General features: G+C 49.1%; 1 protein-coding gene across 1 annotated transcript; it reads right to left on the bottom strand.

Annotated features, from left to right (window-relative positions):
* Nucleotides 1-15,589: 15,589 nt before the first annotated feature.
* Nucleotides 15,590-18,231, bottom strand: Klf2 (Kruppel like factor 2). Its single transcript, XM_004665968.2, has 3 exons — nucleotides 18,088-18,231; nucleotides 16,913-17,717; nucleotides 15,590-16,231 (listed from the first exon to the last, which is right to left on the bottom strand). Exons 1-3 carry the CDS (start codon nucleotides 18,160-18,162, stop codon nucleotides 16,056-16,058), a joined length of 1,056 nt encoding a protein of 351 aa, XP_004666025.2. The 5' UTR covers nucleotides 18,163-18,231; the 3' UTR covers nucleotides 15,590-16,055.
* Nucleotides 18,232-19,694: the final 1,463 nt, after the last annotated feature.

The raw sequence follows: 19,694 nt of genomic DNA, 5'->3' as shown, positions 1-19,694 counted from the left end.
TAAGTGTGCATTTTGCTGTTTTTTTTTTTTTTTTTTTTTTTAGTTTTTCCTCCCTAGGCTGCTTTGACGTAGTACCGGTGCCGCCATCTTAACTGGAAGTCCTCCCCATAGCACTTTTTAACACTATGACAGCTGGTCAACAGGGAGGAGTCTTCCAGCTCAGCTCCAGATTGAATTCTCAGTGACCTGTAGCCAAAGCATGTTTTGTCTTTAGCAATAGGGTCTTGTTTTGTTTTGTTTTATTGAGGTAGGACCTAATTCTAGCCCAGGCTGACCTGGAACTTGTTCTGCAGTCCAAGGCTGGCCTCAAACGCACAGCAAATCTCCTATCTTTGCCTCCTTAGTGATGGGATTTAAGGTGTGTGCACCACCATGCCCCCATTCAGCAATAGGGTCTCCCAGAGACCAGGTCCTGGATGACAGGGCAAAATGATCCCCCTTCCCCAGGATTTCAGTGACTGATAGGGATGCAATGTCAGAAGCTGGTGAGAACAGGCTCTGCTCCATAGGACCACCAACTCCTGAGATGACAAGCCTTCCTGTATGACTCAGAACAAACCGCTGAGCACCCAGCAAGGTGGCTCAAGTCACCCTGGGCCACACCAAAGAAATAAAGAGATCAGGATGTGTTTGAGGTTTTGGAGTTCAACAGAAAAACACTGGGAGTGGGGATAATACTGCCTCTGGAACCTGAATGGGCACATCAGGGAGCATCTAGGACCCAAAAAGAGCCCATTTCTTGACCCCAGGGTTCACCCTCTGCTCTGGATCACAGAACACAAAGGCCACAGTTGAAGGCTCTGGCTGTGGAGTATCTCTAGATTTTGGGGCAGTCCCTAAAAGGCCAAGCTGGGGTTAAGGTTTGAAAGCGAGGGTGACAAAGGCAAAGGGTTACTCGGGATGCGTTTTAGCAGGCTCTGATACTCAGCTGATCCCTGAATGACAGGGACAAGTTAGGCCTAGACTGTGCAACTGCCACACATCACACACTCAGCCCAGATGCATTTTTTGCCTTAGGGTCAGAAATTACGTCCCCCAGGAAGCCTTGGATTAGATGTTGGATTTCCATCTCTACAGACTAGCATAGCCAAATCCGTGTGGCAGTCCCACATCTCTGTCCCTTTTTGGTCAAGTCCCCAGCTCTTTGGATTACTGCCGACTCCTGGACTCCAAGCAGTCATGGCCCCTGCCCTGACGAGATATGGGCTGACACAGCCTTTATGGGCTATGCAGATACCAGAGAGAGCTTCCCGGAGTAAGTGATGCTGGAATGCAGGCTGAGGTGCACTAACATTTGCCTGTGGAACCATGAGAACTGAGAACGTTTTTTTTTTTGGCATTAGGAATAGCCTGTGAAGAGATGTTGCACTACGGAAGAACAAAAGGACTTGGGGACACAAAAGAAGGGCTCTGGGTGTGAAGGGCAGGATGAGAGGGGAGTGTCTCATGTTCCAAAGTAGCTTGAGAGGATTGGCAGACCTTACTAAAGCCCAGAAGCTGACCCCAAGGTGTCTGCTGCCCAGTCTTAGAGCTATGGGAAGTTGAGAAGCTCCTCCAACTGGCTTGGAGTCACTCACTTGGTGGACTATTCATGGAGAACCATAGGGAACAGCCGGAGGCTTCTGACACCCCCATGGGAGCTGTCCTTGTACCCAATCAGATCTGACCTTGGAGCTCAAGTCCAAATGATGGATCCTCTGGAATGGAAGGCTCTTACTGCCAGAGCAGGCATTTTTTTTTTTCTTTCTCTCTCTCTTTTTTTGGGGGGATTGAGGTAGGGTCTCACTCTTGGCCAGGCTGACCCAGGATTCACTATGTAGTCTCAGGCTGGCCTAGAACTCATGATGATCTACTTCCACATGCTGGGATTAAAGGAGTGTACCACCACTCCCAGCTCATCTCTCTCCCTCTCTCTCTTAAAAATTTTATGGTGGGTATTTGGGCTGCAAGGCCACTGAAAAATCCTGCTGGAACTGAGCTGATAACCTCCTCTATGTAGAGCAGCTGACAGAAAGCTGGAAGAAGCCATTCTGCATGCAGTTTAATGAGAGAAAGAGAGAAATCACTAGTACTAAACAGTGGACATTGCAAGCCTTATATTTGGCCAGCCAGGCCAAATGAGCCAACCAGTACGATAGTGGCACATCTGTCATGGTGGAAATCAACTGCCCTCTAATTGGACTGGAGGCCTGCTCCATGGGAGGGAATACATCCCTGATACTGAAAACCTAAAACAAGGGTAGTCATGAGCTCTAGGGGTGTAACGTCTGTCTGGCTAAATGCATATACTATGGTATCAAACTGCCCAGTAAGCACTTTTCTTAATTTTCATACCACATATTAATGCTACTTTCACTTTTGGTGAGAACCTTCTCTTTTCAGAGAGTAGTGACCTTAGGATGACTTAGAAGGCACCATGGTGCTGAGAAGAAGTGACAAAGGAGTGCTCAGCATTGCAATATCTCTATCACACCTTCCAAGGCTCAGGGTCCATTGCAGAAAGAAAGTAAGACTCCTTACAATGTGATCCTCCAGACACACAATGGCCTGGATATCCGTGACCTCACAGTGCCTGACACTACCTACACAAGACCATCATAATAGAAGGAAAAGATGATGACATCAAAATAAAAGAGAGACTGATTGAGAGGAGGAGGGGATATGATGGAGAATGGAGTTTCAAAGGGGAAGGTGGGGGGAGGGAGGGCATTACCATGGGATATTGTTTATAATCATGGAAGTTGTTAATAAAAAAAAGAATTAAAAAAATTTATGGTGTGGCTGGAGAGATGGCTCAGCAGTTAAGGCACTTGCCTCCAAAGTCTAAGGACCTGGGTTTGATTCCCAGTACCCACATAAAGTCAGATGCACCAAGTGGCACATGCCTCTGGAGTTCCTTTGCAGTGGCAAGAGGCCCTGGTGTGCCCATTCTCTGCCACCCCCCACAAGCTGCCTCTTTCTCTCTCATAAACACAGAAATAAAATAGTCAACAGATTTGTTTGTTTTGAGGCAGGGTTTCACTCTAGTCCAGGCTGACCTGGAATTCATTATGTAGTCTCAGAGTGGCCTCGAACTCATGGTGATCCTCCTACCATTGCCTCCCGAGTGCTGGGATTAAAGGCGTGCGCCACCGTGCCTGGCTCAGATTATTTTTTTTTAGAGGGGTGTGCCACATACCCAACTCTTTTTTTTTGGTTTCTTGAGGCAGGGTTTCACTCTAGTCCACGCTGACCTGGAATTCACTATGGAGTCACAGGGTGGCCTCATACTCACGGCAGTCCTCCTACCTCCACCTCCCAAGTGCTGGGATTAAAGGTGTGTGCCACCATGCCCAGCTCTTACACCATTAAAAAAAAACTATTATTTATTTATTTATTTATTTATTTATTTATTTATTTATTTATTTATTTGAGAGAGAGAGAATGGGCATGCCATGGCCTCCAGCCACTGCAAACGAACTCCAGATGTATGTGCTCCTTATGCATCTGGTTTACGTGGGTCTTGAATGTAGGTCCTTTGGCTTTGCAGGAAAGTGCCTTAATCGTTAAGTCATCTCTCCAACCCTCAACAGATTTTTTAACTTTTAATTTAATTTAATTTATTTGATAGAGAGATGGAAAGAGAGAGAGAATGGGTGTGCCAGGGCCTTCAACCACTTCAACCGAACTCCAGATGCATGTGCCCCCTTGTGCATCTGGCTTACGTGGGTCCTGGGGAATCAAACCTAGGTCCTTTGCCTCCACAGGCAAATGCCTTAACCACTAAGCCATCTCTCCAGCCCTTAACAAAAAAATTTTTTTTGAGGTACGTATCTCACTCTAGCTCACACTGACCTGAAATTCACTATGTAATCTCAGGGTAGCCTTGAATTCATGGCCATCCTCCTACCTCTACCTCCTGAGTGCTGGAATTAAAGGTGTGCACCACCACACCACACCCTTAACAGATTTTTGTCATGTGTTTATGTATGTATTGGGTGCATAGGTGAAAGTCAGAGAACACTTTCAAGGTGTCCATGCTCTACCTTCTGCAAAAGAACGGAATGCTGGATTCTCCTGGCTTCGCTTTCCATTGTTATAGCTGTGTTGGGATCATAGATACATGCACCACTTTGCATTGGCTTCATGTGGGTGCTGGGGAATTGAACCTGGGTTGGCAGGCTTTGCCAAAAAAAAAAAAAAAAAAAAAAGCATCTTTAACTGCTCAGCCATCTCCCCAGCCCTAAATCTTTTTCTTTTTTTTTTTTCTTTTTTTTTTTTTTGGCAGTGTTGCACTCTAGCCCAGGCTGACCTGAAACTCACTGTGTAGTTCCAGGGTGGCCTTGAATTCACACCCAGCCTCCTACCTCTGCCTCCTGAATGCTGGGATTAAAGGCATGCTTTTGTTTGGGTTTTTATTTTATTATTTATTTATTTATTTTTGTTTTTCAAAGTAGGGTTTTACTTTAGTCCAGGCTGATCTGGAATTCACTATGTAGTCTCAGGGTGGCCTTGAACTCAATGCAATCCTACTACTTCTGCCTCTGGAGTATTGGGATTAAAGGCATCAGGATTTTACTATCAATCCTGGGATGGCCTTGAATTTGCAGCAATCTGCCTGTCTCAGCCTCCCAAATGCTGGGAAGACAAGTATGCATTACCATACCCAGATATTTTTATTGTTTTTGTGTTTGTGTATATGTGTGTGATATGTGCATATGTGCATGTTCATATGTGTGTGCATATACATGTGAGTTTGTGTGAATGCCAGATGTTGACATCAGTGTCTTCCTTGGTCTCTCTCCACCTTATTCTTTTAAACAAGACTCTCACTAGACTAGCCAATGAGCCTTAGGAATCCTTCTATTTCCACCTCCTCAGTACCGAGATTACAGGACACTAGGCTTTATGTGGGTGCTGGCTATCTGAGCTCAGGTTCTCATGCTGGGACAGCAGTCACTTTACCCACTATTTACCCACCTATTTCCCCAACCTCCCTCCCTCCCTTCCTTCCTTCCTGACTCCTTCCCTCCCTCCCTCTCTCTCTCTCTCTCTCTCTCTCTTCTTCCTACCTTCCTTTGTTTCTTTCCTTCTTTCTGTGCAAGCAGAGAGAGAGAAAGAAGAAAGACAGACAGAAAATGGGCGCATCAGAGTCTCCAGCTGCTGCAAATGAACTCCAGATGCATGTGCTACTTTGTGCATCTGGCATTACATGGGCACTGGGGCATTGAATCTGGGTCATTAGTCTTTGCAGGCAATTATCTTAACCACTGAGCAATCTCTCCAGTCCCCCTAACATATATATATATGTATATAGACACATATATACATATATATATATTTAATATTTTTGTTCATTATTTATTTATTTATTTGAGAGCGACAGACACAGAGAGAAAGACAGATAGAGGGAGAGAGGGAGAATGGGCGCGTCAGGGCTTCCAGCCACTGCAAACGAACTCCAGACACGTGCGCCCCCTTGTGCATCTGGCTAACGTGGGACCTGGGGAACCAAGCCTCGAACCGGGGTCCTTAGGCTTCACAGGCAAGCGCTTAACCACTAAGCCATCTCTCCAGCCCTATATATATATATATTTTTTTTTTGTCGAGAATATTTTACATTTATTTTCATGAGGGAGATTGGTTTGTAGTTTTCATTTTTTTCCCCTCAATTTTTTTTTTTTTTTTTTTTTGGTTTTTCGAGGTAGGGTCTCACTCTAGCCCAGGCTGACCTGGAATTCACTATGGAGTCTCAGGGTGGCCTCGAACTCACGGTGATCCGCCTACCTCTGCCCCCCAAGTGCTGGGATTAAAGGCGTGTGCCACCACGCCCGGCTTCCCTCAATTTTTATTAACATTTTCCGTGATTATAAAAAGTATCCCATGGTAATACCGCACCCCCCCCCCCACTTTCCCCTTTGAAATTCCATTCTCCATCATATCCCCTTCCCATCTCAATCAGTCTCTCTTTTATTTTGATGTCATGGTCTTTTCCTCCTCTTATGATGGTCTTGTGTAGGTAGTGTCAGGCACTATGAGGTCATGGATATCCAGGCCATTTTGTGTCTGGAGGAGCATGTTAAGGAGTCCTACCCTTCCTTTGGCTCTTACATTCTTTCTGCCACCTCTTCCACATTATACCCTGAGCCTTGGAAGGTGTGATCAAGATGTTACTCAGTACTCCAGTCACTTCTTTCCAGCACTATGATACCTTCTGAGTCACCCCAAGTCACTGCCATCTGAAAAGAGAAGATTCTCTACCCAAAGTGAGAGTAGTGTTAATATAAGGGTATAAATATTAAGAGAAGTGCTTACTGGGCAGTTTGATAAGCATAGTATATACATTTTTATAGACATCAGCAGATGTTATACCCCTAGGGCTCATGACTACCTCTGTTTTAAGTTTTCCGTATCAGGGACATGTTTCCCCCCATGGAGCAGGCCTCCAGTCCAATTGGAGGGCATTTGGTTTCCACCATGACAGATATGCCACTATTGCACCTGTTGGCTCATTTGGGCGGGCTGGCCAATTATAAGGCTTGCAGTGTCCACTGTTGAGTATCTTTGGTGGTGGTATCTCTTTCTCCCATTGAACTGCATGTAGAATGGCTTCTTCCAGCTTTCTGTCAGCCCTAATATATTTTTTGATGAGTGTACTATGTATGTGTTCAATAGATGTGTGCATCTCGTGCTTACACATATAGAAGCTAGGGGAGAGCATGGGTTTTCTCTAACATACTTCTGCCTTGTCTTCCTAAGACAGAGTTTCTCACTCAACAGGGAGCAGCAGTTGTGTCAAATTAGCTGACCAGCCCACCCCAATGATCCTCCTGTGTGCACCTCCCACCCATAGGACTAAAGCTCCAGGTGTGTGCTTGGCCATCTCCGTCTTTTGACACAGGTTCTGTGGATCAAACTCGGACTCTCTCAGGCCCTCATGCTTGCGTGGTAAGTGCTATTACCCACTGTGCCATTTCCCAGCCCATACTGTTTTAAAATTTATTTTCAAGGAGTGAGAGAGTGAGAGAGACACAGAGAGAAAATGGGCATGCCAGGGCCTCTTATCCACTGCAAACTCCAGATGCATGAGTCACTTGTGCATCTGGCTTATGTGGGCACTGGGGTTGAACCCAGGCCATTCAACTTTGCAGGCAAGTGCCTTAACTCCTGAGCTATCTCTCCAGCTGCCTTTTTTTCTTTTCTTTTCTTTTTCTTTTTTTTTTTTGGTTTTTGAGGTAGAGTCTCACTCTAACCAAGGATGACCTGGAATTTGCTATATAGTTTCAGGGTGGCCTCGAACTCACAGCGATTCTCCTACCTCTGCCTCCTGTGCTGGGATTAAAGGCATGTGCCACCATACCCAGATTCATCTTTTTTTTTAAGGGAGAAAAAAGGCAGCTTGTCAATAAATTGCTGGGTCCAAGCTGTTCTGGGTTCAGGCAAAGTTGAATCTTGAGGAGCCATTCCCCCTTCCATTGACCCAGAAGGGATCAGGGATCTGGGAGGGCTGGCTACCATAGGCCTGTCTCAGGATTGAACTAATTTGATTTTCTTTCCTTCCCTCCTTTCCTTTCTTCCCTTATTTCTTTTTCTTATAATTCTTTTTTAAAGCTTTATTTTTATTTATTTATTTATTAGAGACAGAGAGATGGGGAAGAGTGTGAGAATGGGCACGCCAGAGCCTCTAGCCACTGCAAACATACTCCAGATGCATGCACCACCATGTGCATCTGCTTACATGAGACCTGGAGAATCGAACCTGTCTTCTTAGGCTTCACAGGCAAGTGCCTTAACTGCTAAGCCATTTCTCCAGCACCCCCTCACCCCTGCTCCTTATTTCTTTTTGAATAGGTTCTCTGTACCTGAGACTGGCCTCAACTCCTGGTCCTCCTGCTTCCACCTCCCGCATCTTGGATTACAGACACGCACCACCGCACCCACCTTAAATGGTGTTTAGGATCAAACCTAAGGCTTTATGAATGTTAGGAAACACTCTACCTACAAACTGAGCCACATCCCCAGCCTCTCTTACTATGGTTTTGAGACAAAGCCTCACTATGTAATCCAGGCTAACCTGGAACTCATGATTCTCTAGCCTCAGCCTCCCCCGTCTGGAATGCCTGAGGACTTGGGTTTCTACGCCTCAGTTTCCTCCAGTGGCATGAGGCCCTGGCCTGTCTGAGGTATATAGGCAGCCATGGGGGCTGTCCCAGATGGTGGCTCAGGACAGTGTAGCAGCTCACAGGCTGAGCAGGGGCAGCAGGTGGGCCAGGTGTGAATGGCACCTTCCCGGCAGGCCCTTCCAGCTCCCCTCCTGACTTTGCCTCTTTGCACAGCCTCTGCTGCTGAGAAACCCTGATTTCCAGGTGGCCTCATCCTCCCAAACTGTCACCCCATTTCCACAGAAGAGACAACCGAGGCCCAAAGTGTGGGGTGATCCAGTGACACACAAGAATCAGGGATGTTTACAGATGCTGGATCTGGGCCAGTGCCCTGGGTGAGCTACTCAGAAAAGAAGCTGGTCTATGTCCTTGTGAGCTACCTAGAAGATTATTCATTGATCTCTTTCTCCCTCTCTTTGTGTGTGTTATTGGGTTACAATAGAGTGAACCCAGAACACTGTGACACTCTGCTACTGAGCTGAGCTATATTGCTAGCCTTTTTTTTTTTTTTTATTTTATTTTCTTTTCAAAGTAGGGTCTCTAGCCCAGGCTGACCTGGAATTCACTTGGTAGTCTCAGGGTGGTCTTGAACTCATGGTGATCCTCCTACCTCTGCCTCCCAAGTGCTGGGATTAAAGGTGTGCGGCACCACACCCAGCTAGTCTTTTTTGTGTGTCAAACTTTTTGTACGTGTGTATAGATGTATGGACCCATGCACACATATGCAGAAGCCAAGGGAGGATGTCAGGTGTCCTATTTTGCTTTTCTGTCTTATTTCCCTGAGACAGTCTCTCACTAGCCTATTGCTCCCTGCTTTGTAATCAGACTGGCTGACTAGTGGTCCCCTGTGTTCCTCCTGTATCCACCCACCCCAGCACTCGGGTTATAAACATATGTGGCCATGCCCATCTTTGAAAATGAGTCCTAGGGATTGGACTCAGGTCCTCATGCTTATGCAGCTAACACTATTACTCACTCAACCATTGCCCCAGCCTCTTTTGTTTGGTGGGGGGTGGGTGTGAATGTATGTTCATGTATGTGAATGTAAATGTCCATGCTATGGCACACGTGTGGAGGTCAGAGGACAATTTGAGGCAGGACCTCTCATTCTCATTGTATTTCCCTGCTGCCTTCACTAGGCTGCCTGGTCTGTAAGTTTCCAGAAAATTCTCTTTTCTCTGCTGCCCATATCTCAGGTTGCCTGCTGGGATGTTAGAAGCCCTCTGTGATTTCTGGCTTTTATATGGGGTCAGTCTAGGGGTCCAAACTCCACGTGAACAGTAAGTGCTTTATCCACTGAGCCATCTCTCCATGGCTCTTTTTTATTTTTATTTTTCATTGTTTGGTTTTTAAAGATAGGGTCTCACTGTAGCCCAAGATGACCTGGAATTAGTCTCAGGCTAGCTTTAAACTCACAGTAATCCTCCTACCTCAGCCTCCCAAGTGCTGAGATTAAAGGTGTATGCTACCACACCCGGCTTGTTATATATTTTAAAAAAGAAAAAGGGAGGTTGGAGGGATGCCTTAGTGGCTAAGGCACTTGCCTGCAAAGCCAAAGGACACAAGTTCTATTCCCCAGGACACACATAAGCCAGATGCACAAGGTGATGCTTGCATCTGGAATTTGTTTGCAGTGGCTGGAGCCTCTGGCACGCCCATTCTCTCCCCCTCTCTCTCTTAAATAAACAAATAAATAAGTGAGGGCATGAGAGATGGCTTGGCAGTTAAGGTGCTTGTCTGCAAAGTCAAAGGACCCATGTAAGCCAGATACATAAGGTGGCGCATACATCTGGAGTTCATTTGCAGTGGTAGAAGGCCCTGGCATGCCCATTCTCTCTGTCTCTGTCTCTGTCTCTCTCTCTCTCTCTCTCAAATAAATAAAATAAAATATTTTTTTTTAAAAAAGAAAGAAGCCAGGCCCAGTGATACATGCTCATACTTGGGAGGCTGAGGCAGGAAGAACAGTATTCTAGGCCAAGTTGTGGAACTTAGTGAGGCACTGTCTCAAAATAAAAAAGAAAAGCAGGGGGCTGGAGAGATGGCTTATTGATTAAGACATTTGCCTGCAAAGCCAAAGGACCTCAGTTCAATTCCCCAGGACCCACGTAAACCAGCTGCATAAGGTGGCGCATGCTTTTGGAGTTCATTTGCAGTGAGTAGCTGGAGGCTCTGGTGTGTCCATTCTCTCTCTCTGCCTCTTTCCCTAAATAAATAAAAAAGTAACAAGACCCTCATCATAGTAGAAAAAGATGATGGCATCAAATTAAAAGAGAGACTAATGGAAACAGGGAGGGGATGTAACAGTGAGCAGAGTTACGAAGGGGAAAGTGGGGGAGGGGAGAGAAGGGGAAGGGAGAGAAATACCATGGTTTGTTGTCTGTAAGTATAGCACTTGTCTATATATATATGTGTGTGTGTTTAAAAAATAAATAAATAAATAAATAAGTAAAGTAGGGTTTGGGGAGATGGCTCAATGGTTAAAGGTGGTTGCTTGCAAAGCCTGAGTTCCTGGGTTCAGCCCAGGTTCAAATCCCCAATACCCATGTAACTATATGCACAAAGTGGCTCATGCTTCTTGGAGTGCATTTGCAGTGACAATAGGCCCTGGTATGCTCATTCTCTCTTTTGCTCTCCTTGGTGGTAGTGTGCTAGTGGGTTCATCCCCAGCACTGCCAGAAAGAAGAGAGCAGCAATCAAGAGCAAGGCGGGGAAATGTCAGGGGTGGAGGAGACCTGCCTGTTCCAACTCTCCCCTTTGCAGAATTCCTTCCTGGAACAGTAAAGCTAACTGCTCTAGCTGAAATCTCTGCCTTCGCAGAGACCTCCCATTCAGAACCAGCCAAGCCTCCCCCTAAGAATCTGGAGTATCTTTATTTATTCTTAGAGAAATAAAGAGTAGTGTGTGAGGGTTCACAGAGGAGAGGGAGACCACTTGCAGCTAAGGACACAGCAAAGGAACCATGTCAGAAGGTCTGAGGGCATGAGCACAAAGCAGATGGCCACCCTCTCCTGTAATCCCTTCCCTGGCTTGCTTATACCCTCTACTCTAACAGTTCCAGAAGATTCTCATCCTTTGTGATACATGCCAGTCATACTCTCAGCAGGTGGCTCTCCCTAATACAGGCCCTTCCCCAAACAGCTCAGGCTACTGCTTTCTTTTCTTTCTCTTTTTATTTATTTGAGAGAGAGTATCCATCCACTGCAAACTACAGACACATGTTGCCACCTTGTGCATCTGTCTTACGTGGATACTGGTGAATTGAATCTGGGTCATTAGGCTTCACAGGCAAGCACCTTAACCACTAAACCATTCTCCAACCCACCACTGCTTGCTTTCTTTTCGGTTTCTTTCTTTTTTTATTTTTATTTGTTTGTTTTTCAAGGTAGAGACAGGGAGACCACAAAAGGCAAGGACTATGTCACCCATACTCAGTAAATATGTTAACAGGTGACTTGGACAGTGCAAAGACCCTGGGGTGGTTGATCCCCAAGTTGGAGGTGGTCTACCTGGGCATCCCAGGAGGGACATGCATGTCCAGAGGACCCAGATGAAACACTGTGATTTGTGAAGCCAGCAAGGCAGCCCCTTCTTCCCAGTGAACCACAAAGCTGGTTCTGCACTCCTGGGCCTTCTGGGTAAAGAGACGCTTGGATTGCCCTACCTCGTACCTTATTGTAAATACAATGTAGGGATTTCAGCACACCAGGCAGGTGTGCCTGATTTATCTTCTTTCTCCTGGGTGGAGAGGTTTTAGGAGTTGAATCACTGAGTCACATTAATCCCACTGTTGTTTGTTTGTTTGTTTTTTGAGGTAGGATCTCACTCTAGCCCAGGCTGACCTGGGAATTCACTATGTAGTCTCAGGGTGGCCTTAAACTATTGGCAATTCTCCTACCTCTGCCTCTCAAATGCTGGGATTAAAGACGTGTGCCACTACTGCCCAGCTGCTTTTTTTTTCTCAATTTTTATTAATATATTCCATGATTATAAAAAGCATCCCATGGTAATACCCTCCCCCCCCACTTTCCCCTTTGAAATTCCATTCTCCATCATATCTCCTCCCCATCTCAATCAGTCTCTTATTTTGACGTCATGATCTTTTCCTCCTCTTATGATGTGTAGGTAGTGTCAGGCACTATGAGGTCATGGATATCCAGGCCATTTTGTGTCTGGAAGTAGCACGTTAAGGAGTCCTACCCTCCCTTTGGCTCTTACCCAGCTGCTTTAAAAACTTTTTTTTTTATTGACAACTTTCATAGTTATAGATAATAACTGATGACAATTCCCTCCCTCCCCCGCCTTTCCTCTTTGAAACTTCACTCTCCATCATACCCCTTCCCCCTCTCAATACAGCTACTTTTTTTTTTTTTTTTTTTTGAGGCATGGTTACACTCTAGCCCAGGTTGACTTGGAACATATGCTGTAGCTCAGGTTGGCCTCAAAATCACAACCATCCCAGTGCTAGGATCAAAGGCATTCACCTGGTTTGTTTTGCTTTTTCTTTTTAATCTTGTTTTCCAGGCAGGGTCTCACTCTAGCCCAGGCTGACTTGGCACTCACTCTGTAGTCCCAGGCTAGTCTTGAACTCACAGCGATCCTTCTACCTCTGCCTCCCGAGTGCTGGGATTAGTGTCTGGTAATGTTTAACATTTTCTACATAGCTGTGTATGATTTTCTGGGGAAGGAAAAGTGTTTAGATGTTTTGTCTCTTCCTAACTCAAGAACAGGCTAAAATATAGTGTCTTTATGTCTGTGTCTGGGAGGCATGGCTTCCACACACAAGCCACCTCTTTGCTGATACAAACCATCCAGATGCCTTAGTACGGGGAGCAGGGTTCTGAGCCTCAACACCAATGACATTGGGGGCTGAGTGGTTCTGTAGTAGGTAGGGGCTGCCCTTTGCATCATGGGACATTTAGCAATACCTGGACAAGAGCCCTAAGTATGACATCACAAATGCCTCCAAGAGTTGAAGAGATGGCTTAGTGGTTAAGGTATTTGCCTAAAAAGCCAAAGGACCTCAGTTCAATTACCCAGGACCCACATAAGCCACATGCACAAAGTGGCACATGCACCTGGAGTTCATTTGCAGTGACAGGAGGCCCTGGCATCCCATTCTCTCTCTCTCTTTCTTTCAAGTGAATAAAATATTTTTTTAAATGTCTTCAGGGATGGCTTAGTGGTTAAGGCATTTGCCTGCAAAGCCAAAGGACCCACGTTAGCCAGATGCACAGGAGGCGCACACAGTACCTTTGCAATGGCTGGAGGCTCTGGCGCACCCATTTTCTCTCTCCCTCTTTCTGTCAAATAAATAAGTATAAAAATGTCCTCAACAGCTAGGTGTGGTGGTGCACACCTTTAATCCCAGCACTCTGGAGGCAGAAGTAGGAGGATGGCCATTTATTCAAGGCCACCCGAGACTACATAGTGAATTCCAGGTCAGCCTGGACTACAGCAAAACCCTACTTTTTGAAAATAAAATGTCTTCAAGCCAGGTGTGGTGTGTCCATTCTCTCCTTCTCTTCAATAAATAAATAATACATATATCTTCAAGCCAGGTGTGGTAGCCCATGCCTTTAATCTCAGCAGAGATAGGAGGATCAGCTGTGAATTTGAGGCCACCCTGAGACGACAGAGTGAGTTTCACATTACACTGGGTGAAACCCTACTCAAAGTACCACCAACAAAGTCTTCAGGTGGGTGTGGTGATGCACACCTTGAATCCCAGCACTTGGGAGGCAGAGGTAGGAGGATTGCTGTGAGTTCCAGGCCAGCCTGAGACTACATAATGAATTCCAGGTCAGCCTAGGCTAGAGCAAGACTGTATCTCAAAAAGAAAAAAGTTTTCAAATAGGAAATATGATGTAAACTGACACTGGGGCTTCCCAAGGGATTAGAAAAAAAATCTATGTAGGGTATTTCTGCCTTAGCCAGTGTGACCCCACATTGCCTGAGCCATGACTTGTCAGCACACAGCCTGAGCTGATCTTAGCAACAGCACCCAGGAAATTGAAACTCAACAGCACAAACCGTTTATAACTGTCTTGTCATTGCTTCAGAGATCTCCAGGGCACACCTGAAGATGTTTTTTCAACAAGAAAAATGGCTCAACCTGCCAGATTTAACTATAAGAGGAAGACCACAAACCATTGAAAGTAGTAATTTAAAATCTGGAGGACTGGGGATGTGGATCAGAGACAGAGCACTCGCCTAGCATGCATAAGACCCTGAGTTTCAACTAGAGCATCACAGAAAAATAGATGATCAAGATCTTGAGGTGGGGTGATGCTGGCAGAAGCCTATGGCCCAGTTCTATGGGGTGAAGCAGAACACGGGGAGTTCCTGGGCCACTTAGTGAGACCCTGTCTCAAAATGCCAATAAAAACAAGATAAAAAATGTGGGGAAATCGAGCTCTGATGAGAGTCCTTGACTTGGACCCTCAGGTCAAGGGACCCTGGTGCTGGCTTGGAGTAGCTGCACACTGAAGGGCAAAACAAGCTCAAGAGCCGTGACCTTCCCAGTGAGCAAGTGAGTCCAGTAATCCATTCTCAAAATGAGTAAGATTGTCATCGTGCATTTCTGCTTTTCGGATTACCAACAGCTCTCAGCTGTTTGCAGGGCTGAGGCGGCCCCTGGGGCGAATAAGGACAGAGGGAGAGAGGAAATCCCAGCCTCTGTTGCAATGAGGTGAGAGTGTTTTAAAATAGGACTCTGCTTAAGGGCTATTTTCACTTTCTGGAAGCAGTGTGGGCAATTGTCAGTAGCCATAGTTACCTAGGGCCCAAAGAGGAAGTGTGGCTGGTGGTACACTAGTTACCCCAGCTCTGGGGAAGCAGAGGCAGGAAGACTGGCAGAGGCAGGAGGTACAATGACAACCTGTTTCAAAATACAAAACCAAGCTAGGCATGGTAGTATACACCTTAAATCCCAGCACACAGGAGACAGAGGTAAGTGGATCACTGTAAGCTAGCTTGAGGCCATCCTGAGACTAGAGTGAATTCCAGGTCAGCCTGGACTATAGTGAGGCTCTACCTTAACCAACCCCCCCAAAAAGGTGGCTAACACCTGTGTTCCCAGCACTTAACAGGACCCAGGTTTGATTCCCCAGGACCCACATAAGCCAGATGCACAAGGTAGCGATGTGTCTGGAGTACATTTGCAGCAGTTGGAGGCCCTGGCCTGCCCATTCTGTCTCCCACTTTGTCAAACAAACAAAAAAAAAAAAAGACAATTTATGGCTCCAAGGGACAGCCTTAAAATACCCTGCCTCAACCCTAAAATGCAGTGTTTAAATTTATAGAAAACCACAGTTCCTGGCAGCTCGGGATTGAAGCTGGCAACTTCAGGATTGGCAAGGAATAGGGTCCACTTTTCCATTCTGCTAGCCTCCTGCTGTCCTCTCTGCTTCTCCCAAATTTCCTCGACCTACAAATAGCCAGACCAGAGCTGAGATTTTTCCAAAGATGCAAAACTTTCTTTTAATTAAAAAAAAAAACCCAAACAGTAAAGTCTTCTAAAAAAAACAAGCAGGCAGTCCAAATGCCCACTGTCTCCCTTATTTACAGTAATATGTACAATATTATAAAAGGTCACAGACAGTACACATAAGGGTGATTTCTCACAAGGCATTGAGCCGATCCTCTGGAAGGAGGACACAATTATTGCACCATTTTGAAAACAAAACTCGTCAAAGAGGATCAAGATTGTGCCTTCTCCCACTGGAGACTTCAGTCACCACAAGGACCTGGTGGTGGTGGTGTTGTCATTGTCATGTTGAGGAAAAGCCCTTCTGTGGTCACACACTTCCCAGCCTGGTCCTCAGGGTCCAATAAATACCAGTCAGTTTGGAAAGGGGCCCGTGCCTGGCGCGTGGGACCCGCCACGGCAGTGCACGGGTGGGTAATAGGTTCTGGCTACATGTGCCGCTTCATATGCAGTGCCAGGTGGTCTGAGCGGGAGAAGGCCCTGTCACACAGGTGGCACTGGAAAGGCCGGTGGCCTGTGTGCTTGCGGTAGTGGCGTGTGAGCTCATCTGAGCGTGCAAACTTCCAGCCGCAGCCATCCCAGTTGCAGTGGTAGGGCTTCTCACCTGCAGGGAGGAGACAAGATGGAACCTCAGTTGCCCTCCTATGTACCCAAGAGCAGGACAATCTATTATCAAGCAGTGCCCTGAAATGTTTCCACAATACTTTTTGAGCCCCTAGCCACATACCCGACACGCCAAGCTCTCCTACTTCCCCACAACCCAGTCTACCACCTCAATCCTACCACCAGCATTGACTCTTTCAACTTTCTAGACAGGCCGCTAGGTTTTCTAAATGCATATCCTTTCAAAGGCCTCCACTTCCCAAGTTCTAGGATGACAGGCGTGGGTCATCATACAGTATATGCCAAGCTGGGGTGAGCCCCAGATCTTTGTACATTCTAGGAAAGCACTATCTCAGCCTGCCAACTTCTAAGAAGAACCACATGTGGCTCCCAAGTCTGCACTGCCCTACAAAGTCCTAGGAATGGTCCCCTGTCTCAGGTTTCCTAACTCTGCCCCTTAGGGAGGGGTCATAGGTATTTGCCCCCTCCTCAATATCCCATCTATGCCCTAACAGGGGTCACTGGAGGTTGAAGACAGGGTCTGACAGTAGCCCAGGTAACCTTGGAACTCCTGCCACAGCCTCGCAGGTGCTAGGATGACAGGCTTCACAACGCCCGGTCACCAAGAGGGCTGTAAAATTGGAACCCCGACCCCACCCGACCGGCGCGTGGGCGTCCCAACCTGTATGCGTGCGCAGGTGCGCCTTCAGGTGCGAGCTCTTGGTGTAGGTCTTGCCGCAGCCGGTGTAGCTGCAGGTGTGCGTGGCCGCGCGCTTGCGGGGCCAGGAGCGGCGGCCGCGCTTAGGCTTGGCCTCCAGCAGCTCTAGCGGGGACGCGGGTGGCGTAAGAAGACCTCGGGCGGCGGGGGGCGCCAGGCCCAGCGCTGCAGCGGCGGCGGCCGCGTCGTCGAAGAGACCGTAGGCGCCGGGCGCGGGTGCCCCGTAGTGCAGACCCGGCGGGGGCGCGCCAAAGCCCGGGCCGCCAAAAGGCGGTGGGAACGGGGCGCGGGGTCCCGGCGCAGGCAGGCGCGCGGGGCCGTCGGGGCTGAGCGGCGGGGTGTCCGCGGGCGGCGGGGGACGACCCCCTGAGCCCCTCATGCAGGCTGCGGCGGCACCCGCGGCACTCTCGCGCTTCAAGCCCTGGGGCCCACGGGCCAGGCCGGGCGCGCAGCCGTACCCGCCGCCGCCGTCCACCTCCGGGGGCTCGGCCTTGACTAGCCTGCCGGGCGGCGCCAGGAGGAAGCGGCCGTGCAGCGCGGGCCCCGGAGGCGCGTCCAGCTCCTGTCGCACCAGCTCAGACATCAGGCCACCCGCGGGAGCGCCGTAGGGCGGAGGCGCCCCGGGCTCGGGGTAGTAGAAGGCGGGCGGCGGGGGCTCCGGGGAGGCCTCGGCGCCCAGGCCGTCCAACCCCATGGATAAGATGAAGTCCAACACGCTGTTGAGGTCCTCGTCCGTGCCACCTGCGTCGGGCTCCGTGCGTGGCCAGCGCTGCGGAGGACAGGGTGCGGCGTGAGCGCACGGCGGGGCTTGGGGGCCCCGCCACCGCGCGTGTCACTCCGCTCTGCAAGCCCACCCTCGCCTCCTGCTTTGCGGCAGCCCAGCATCTACACTGCCTGAAGCCCGCCGCCTGCGTTCCGCTACCTTAGCCCCGCGCTCCGACCTTCCCCACAGTCTAACGTCTGCCACAGCCAATCTGCCGCCCACGATGTTATCTCCAGTCCACTGTCAACCTCGCCTCCCGTTTCCCCGCTGTCTGCCCCGGACCCGGGCCCCGCGATTCCCGCCGCCCGCGGTCTGCTAGCCGGAGGGCGCCGCCCGCGTTCTACCGCCCGGCGTGGGCGCTTCCCGCCGCCCTCACCTCCTGGAGCCCGCGCTCGCGGCACGGGCTGGCGAAGGTGGAGAAGGACGGCAGGATGGGCTCGCTCAGCGTCATGGCTGTGACCCGGGGAGGTTGGGGTGCGACTGAGGGGACACCGCGGTGCAGGCCGGCCCGCGACGAACGGGCGGCGGGGCGAGCTCTGCGGGCCGCGTCGGGCCCGCCCAGGCCTTATAGGCACGGCGAGCTCCGGGGCCGGGCCTAGGCGGCGGCGGCGGAAACGCGTCCCGGATGGGGACGAGCTCCCGGCGCAGCCTAAATTTAGCCGCGGTATATAAGCCGGCGGGCGGCGGCGGTCGCAGCGCTCGCAGCGAGCGCCCGGGCTCCGCGCGCCAGGACACGCCCCTCGCCCCGGGCACGCCCCCTCGCCCGTCTCCACGACAACCGCGTCAACACGAGCCGCACAACAGCGGGGGCCGCCCGGGGACCCTTCGGCCCCTTTCGCTTGCCAAAGGGACCCGCGCGCCTCTAGCGTGGGTGGCCCCCAGGTCGTCCGATGGAAAGGGATATGAGCTCCAGCCAACACCCCAGAATCCTGAACCGATGAGGGAGCTAGGTCTCGTAACTAATGATTCAGGACGGGACAGGGCTCCTGACCTGTTGCAGGCCCGCTCAGAGGGACCCTTCCTGTTCTGCCCGCGGCATCCCCTCCACCCCCGTGAACTATGTGAACCTGTCGTTCACTACTCCTGAGCCGTGACAAGAGAGTTGCAAGGTTGATGCCGGCTACAGAGACTTGCAGGCCATCCAGGGGTAACTTGGACCCAGCAGGGAAGTGAGACAAGCTGGTGTGGTGGTTTTTGCCAGCTACAGAGCAAGTTGCAGGCCAGCTTGGGACAACTGGATCCCTGTAGTGAAAGACGAGGAAAGGCTGGTGTGGCACATGCATCTCAGCACTTGTGAGATGGAGACAGGAGGATCAGGAGTTATGCCAGCCTGAGCTACTAGACCTAAGAGAAAGGGGATGGCAGAGAGAGAAGAAAAGAGAAAAAGGAAGTCAGAAAGGCACATCAGCACTTGGGAAACAGGCAGAAGGATCAAGAATTCAGCACCAGCCTTGGCTACATGAGACCTTATGTCCAAAAAAAAAAAAAAAAAAAAAAAGTTAACCTTTGTCCCTCACCCCATAGCCCTGCTGGGGAGCTACTCACTCCTGTTACTCCATGCCAGTTGTAGGTGCGTTCCAGCAGCCAACAGATTTGGCCAAAGCCCTTGGGAACTTTCAGTAGGGGAGAGACATGTCAAATGAATGCTATATTGGCAACAGAGGCCAAAAAGAAAAAAAAAAATTGATGCACTGGGAGGGAAGGAAGTGTGTGTAGCAGGGGAGGGAGGAAGGGAGGGAGAGAAGGTGGCAATATTTAATCCTGCCTGGTCCAGGAGGTGCTGAGAGGCAAGATCTGGTGAAAGTGGGAAGGAGCCATGTGGGTAATAGAAAGAGAGCATTTCCAAATTCCACCTGAAGATGGGAGGTGAGGGCTTCAGTTAGCTCCTACCTTGGTGTATTAGGCTCTGAGCCCCTGCAGAAATGGACTGTGGGTCTGTGAATGGCTTGTGGCTGATCAGTTGGGTATAGCAATGTCTCCAGG

This window comes from Jaculus jaculus, chromosome 1 (genome assembly GCF_020740685.1).
Source record: "Jaculus jaculus isolate mJacJac1 chromosome 1, mJacJac1.mat.Y.cur, whole genome shotgun sequence".
Taxonomy (NCBI): Eukaryota; Metazoa; Chordata; class Mammalia; order Rodentia; family Dipodidae; genus Jaculus; species Jaculus jaculus.
The sequence above is the reverse complement of the archived record's forward strand: the minus strand, read 5'-3'. Positions and strand labels throughout refer to the sequence as shown.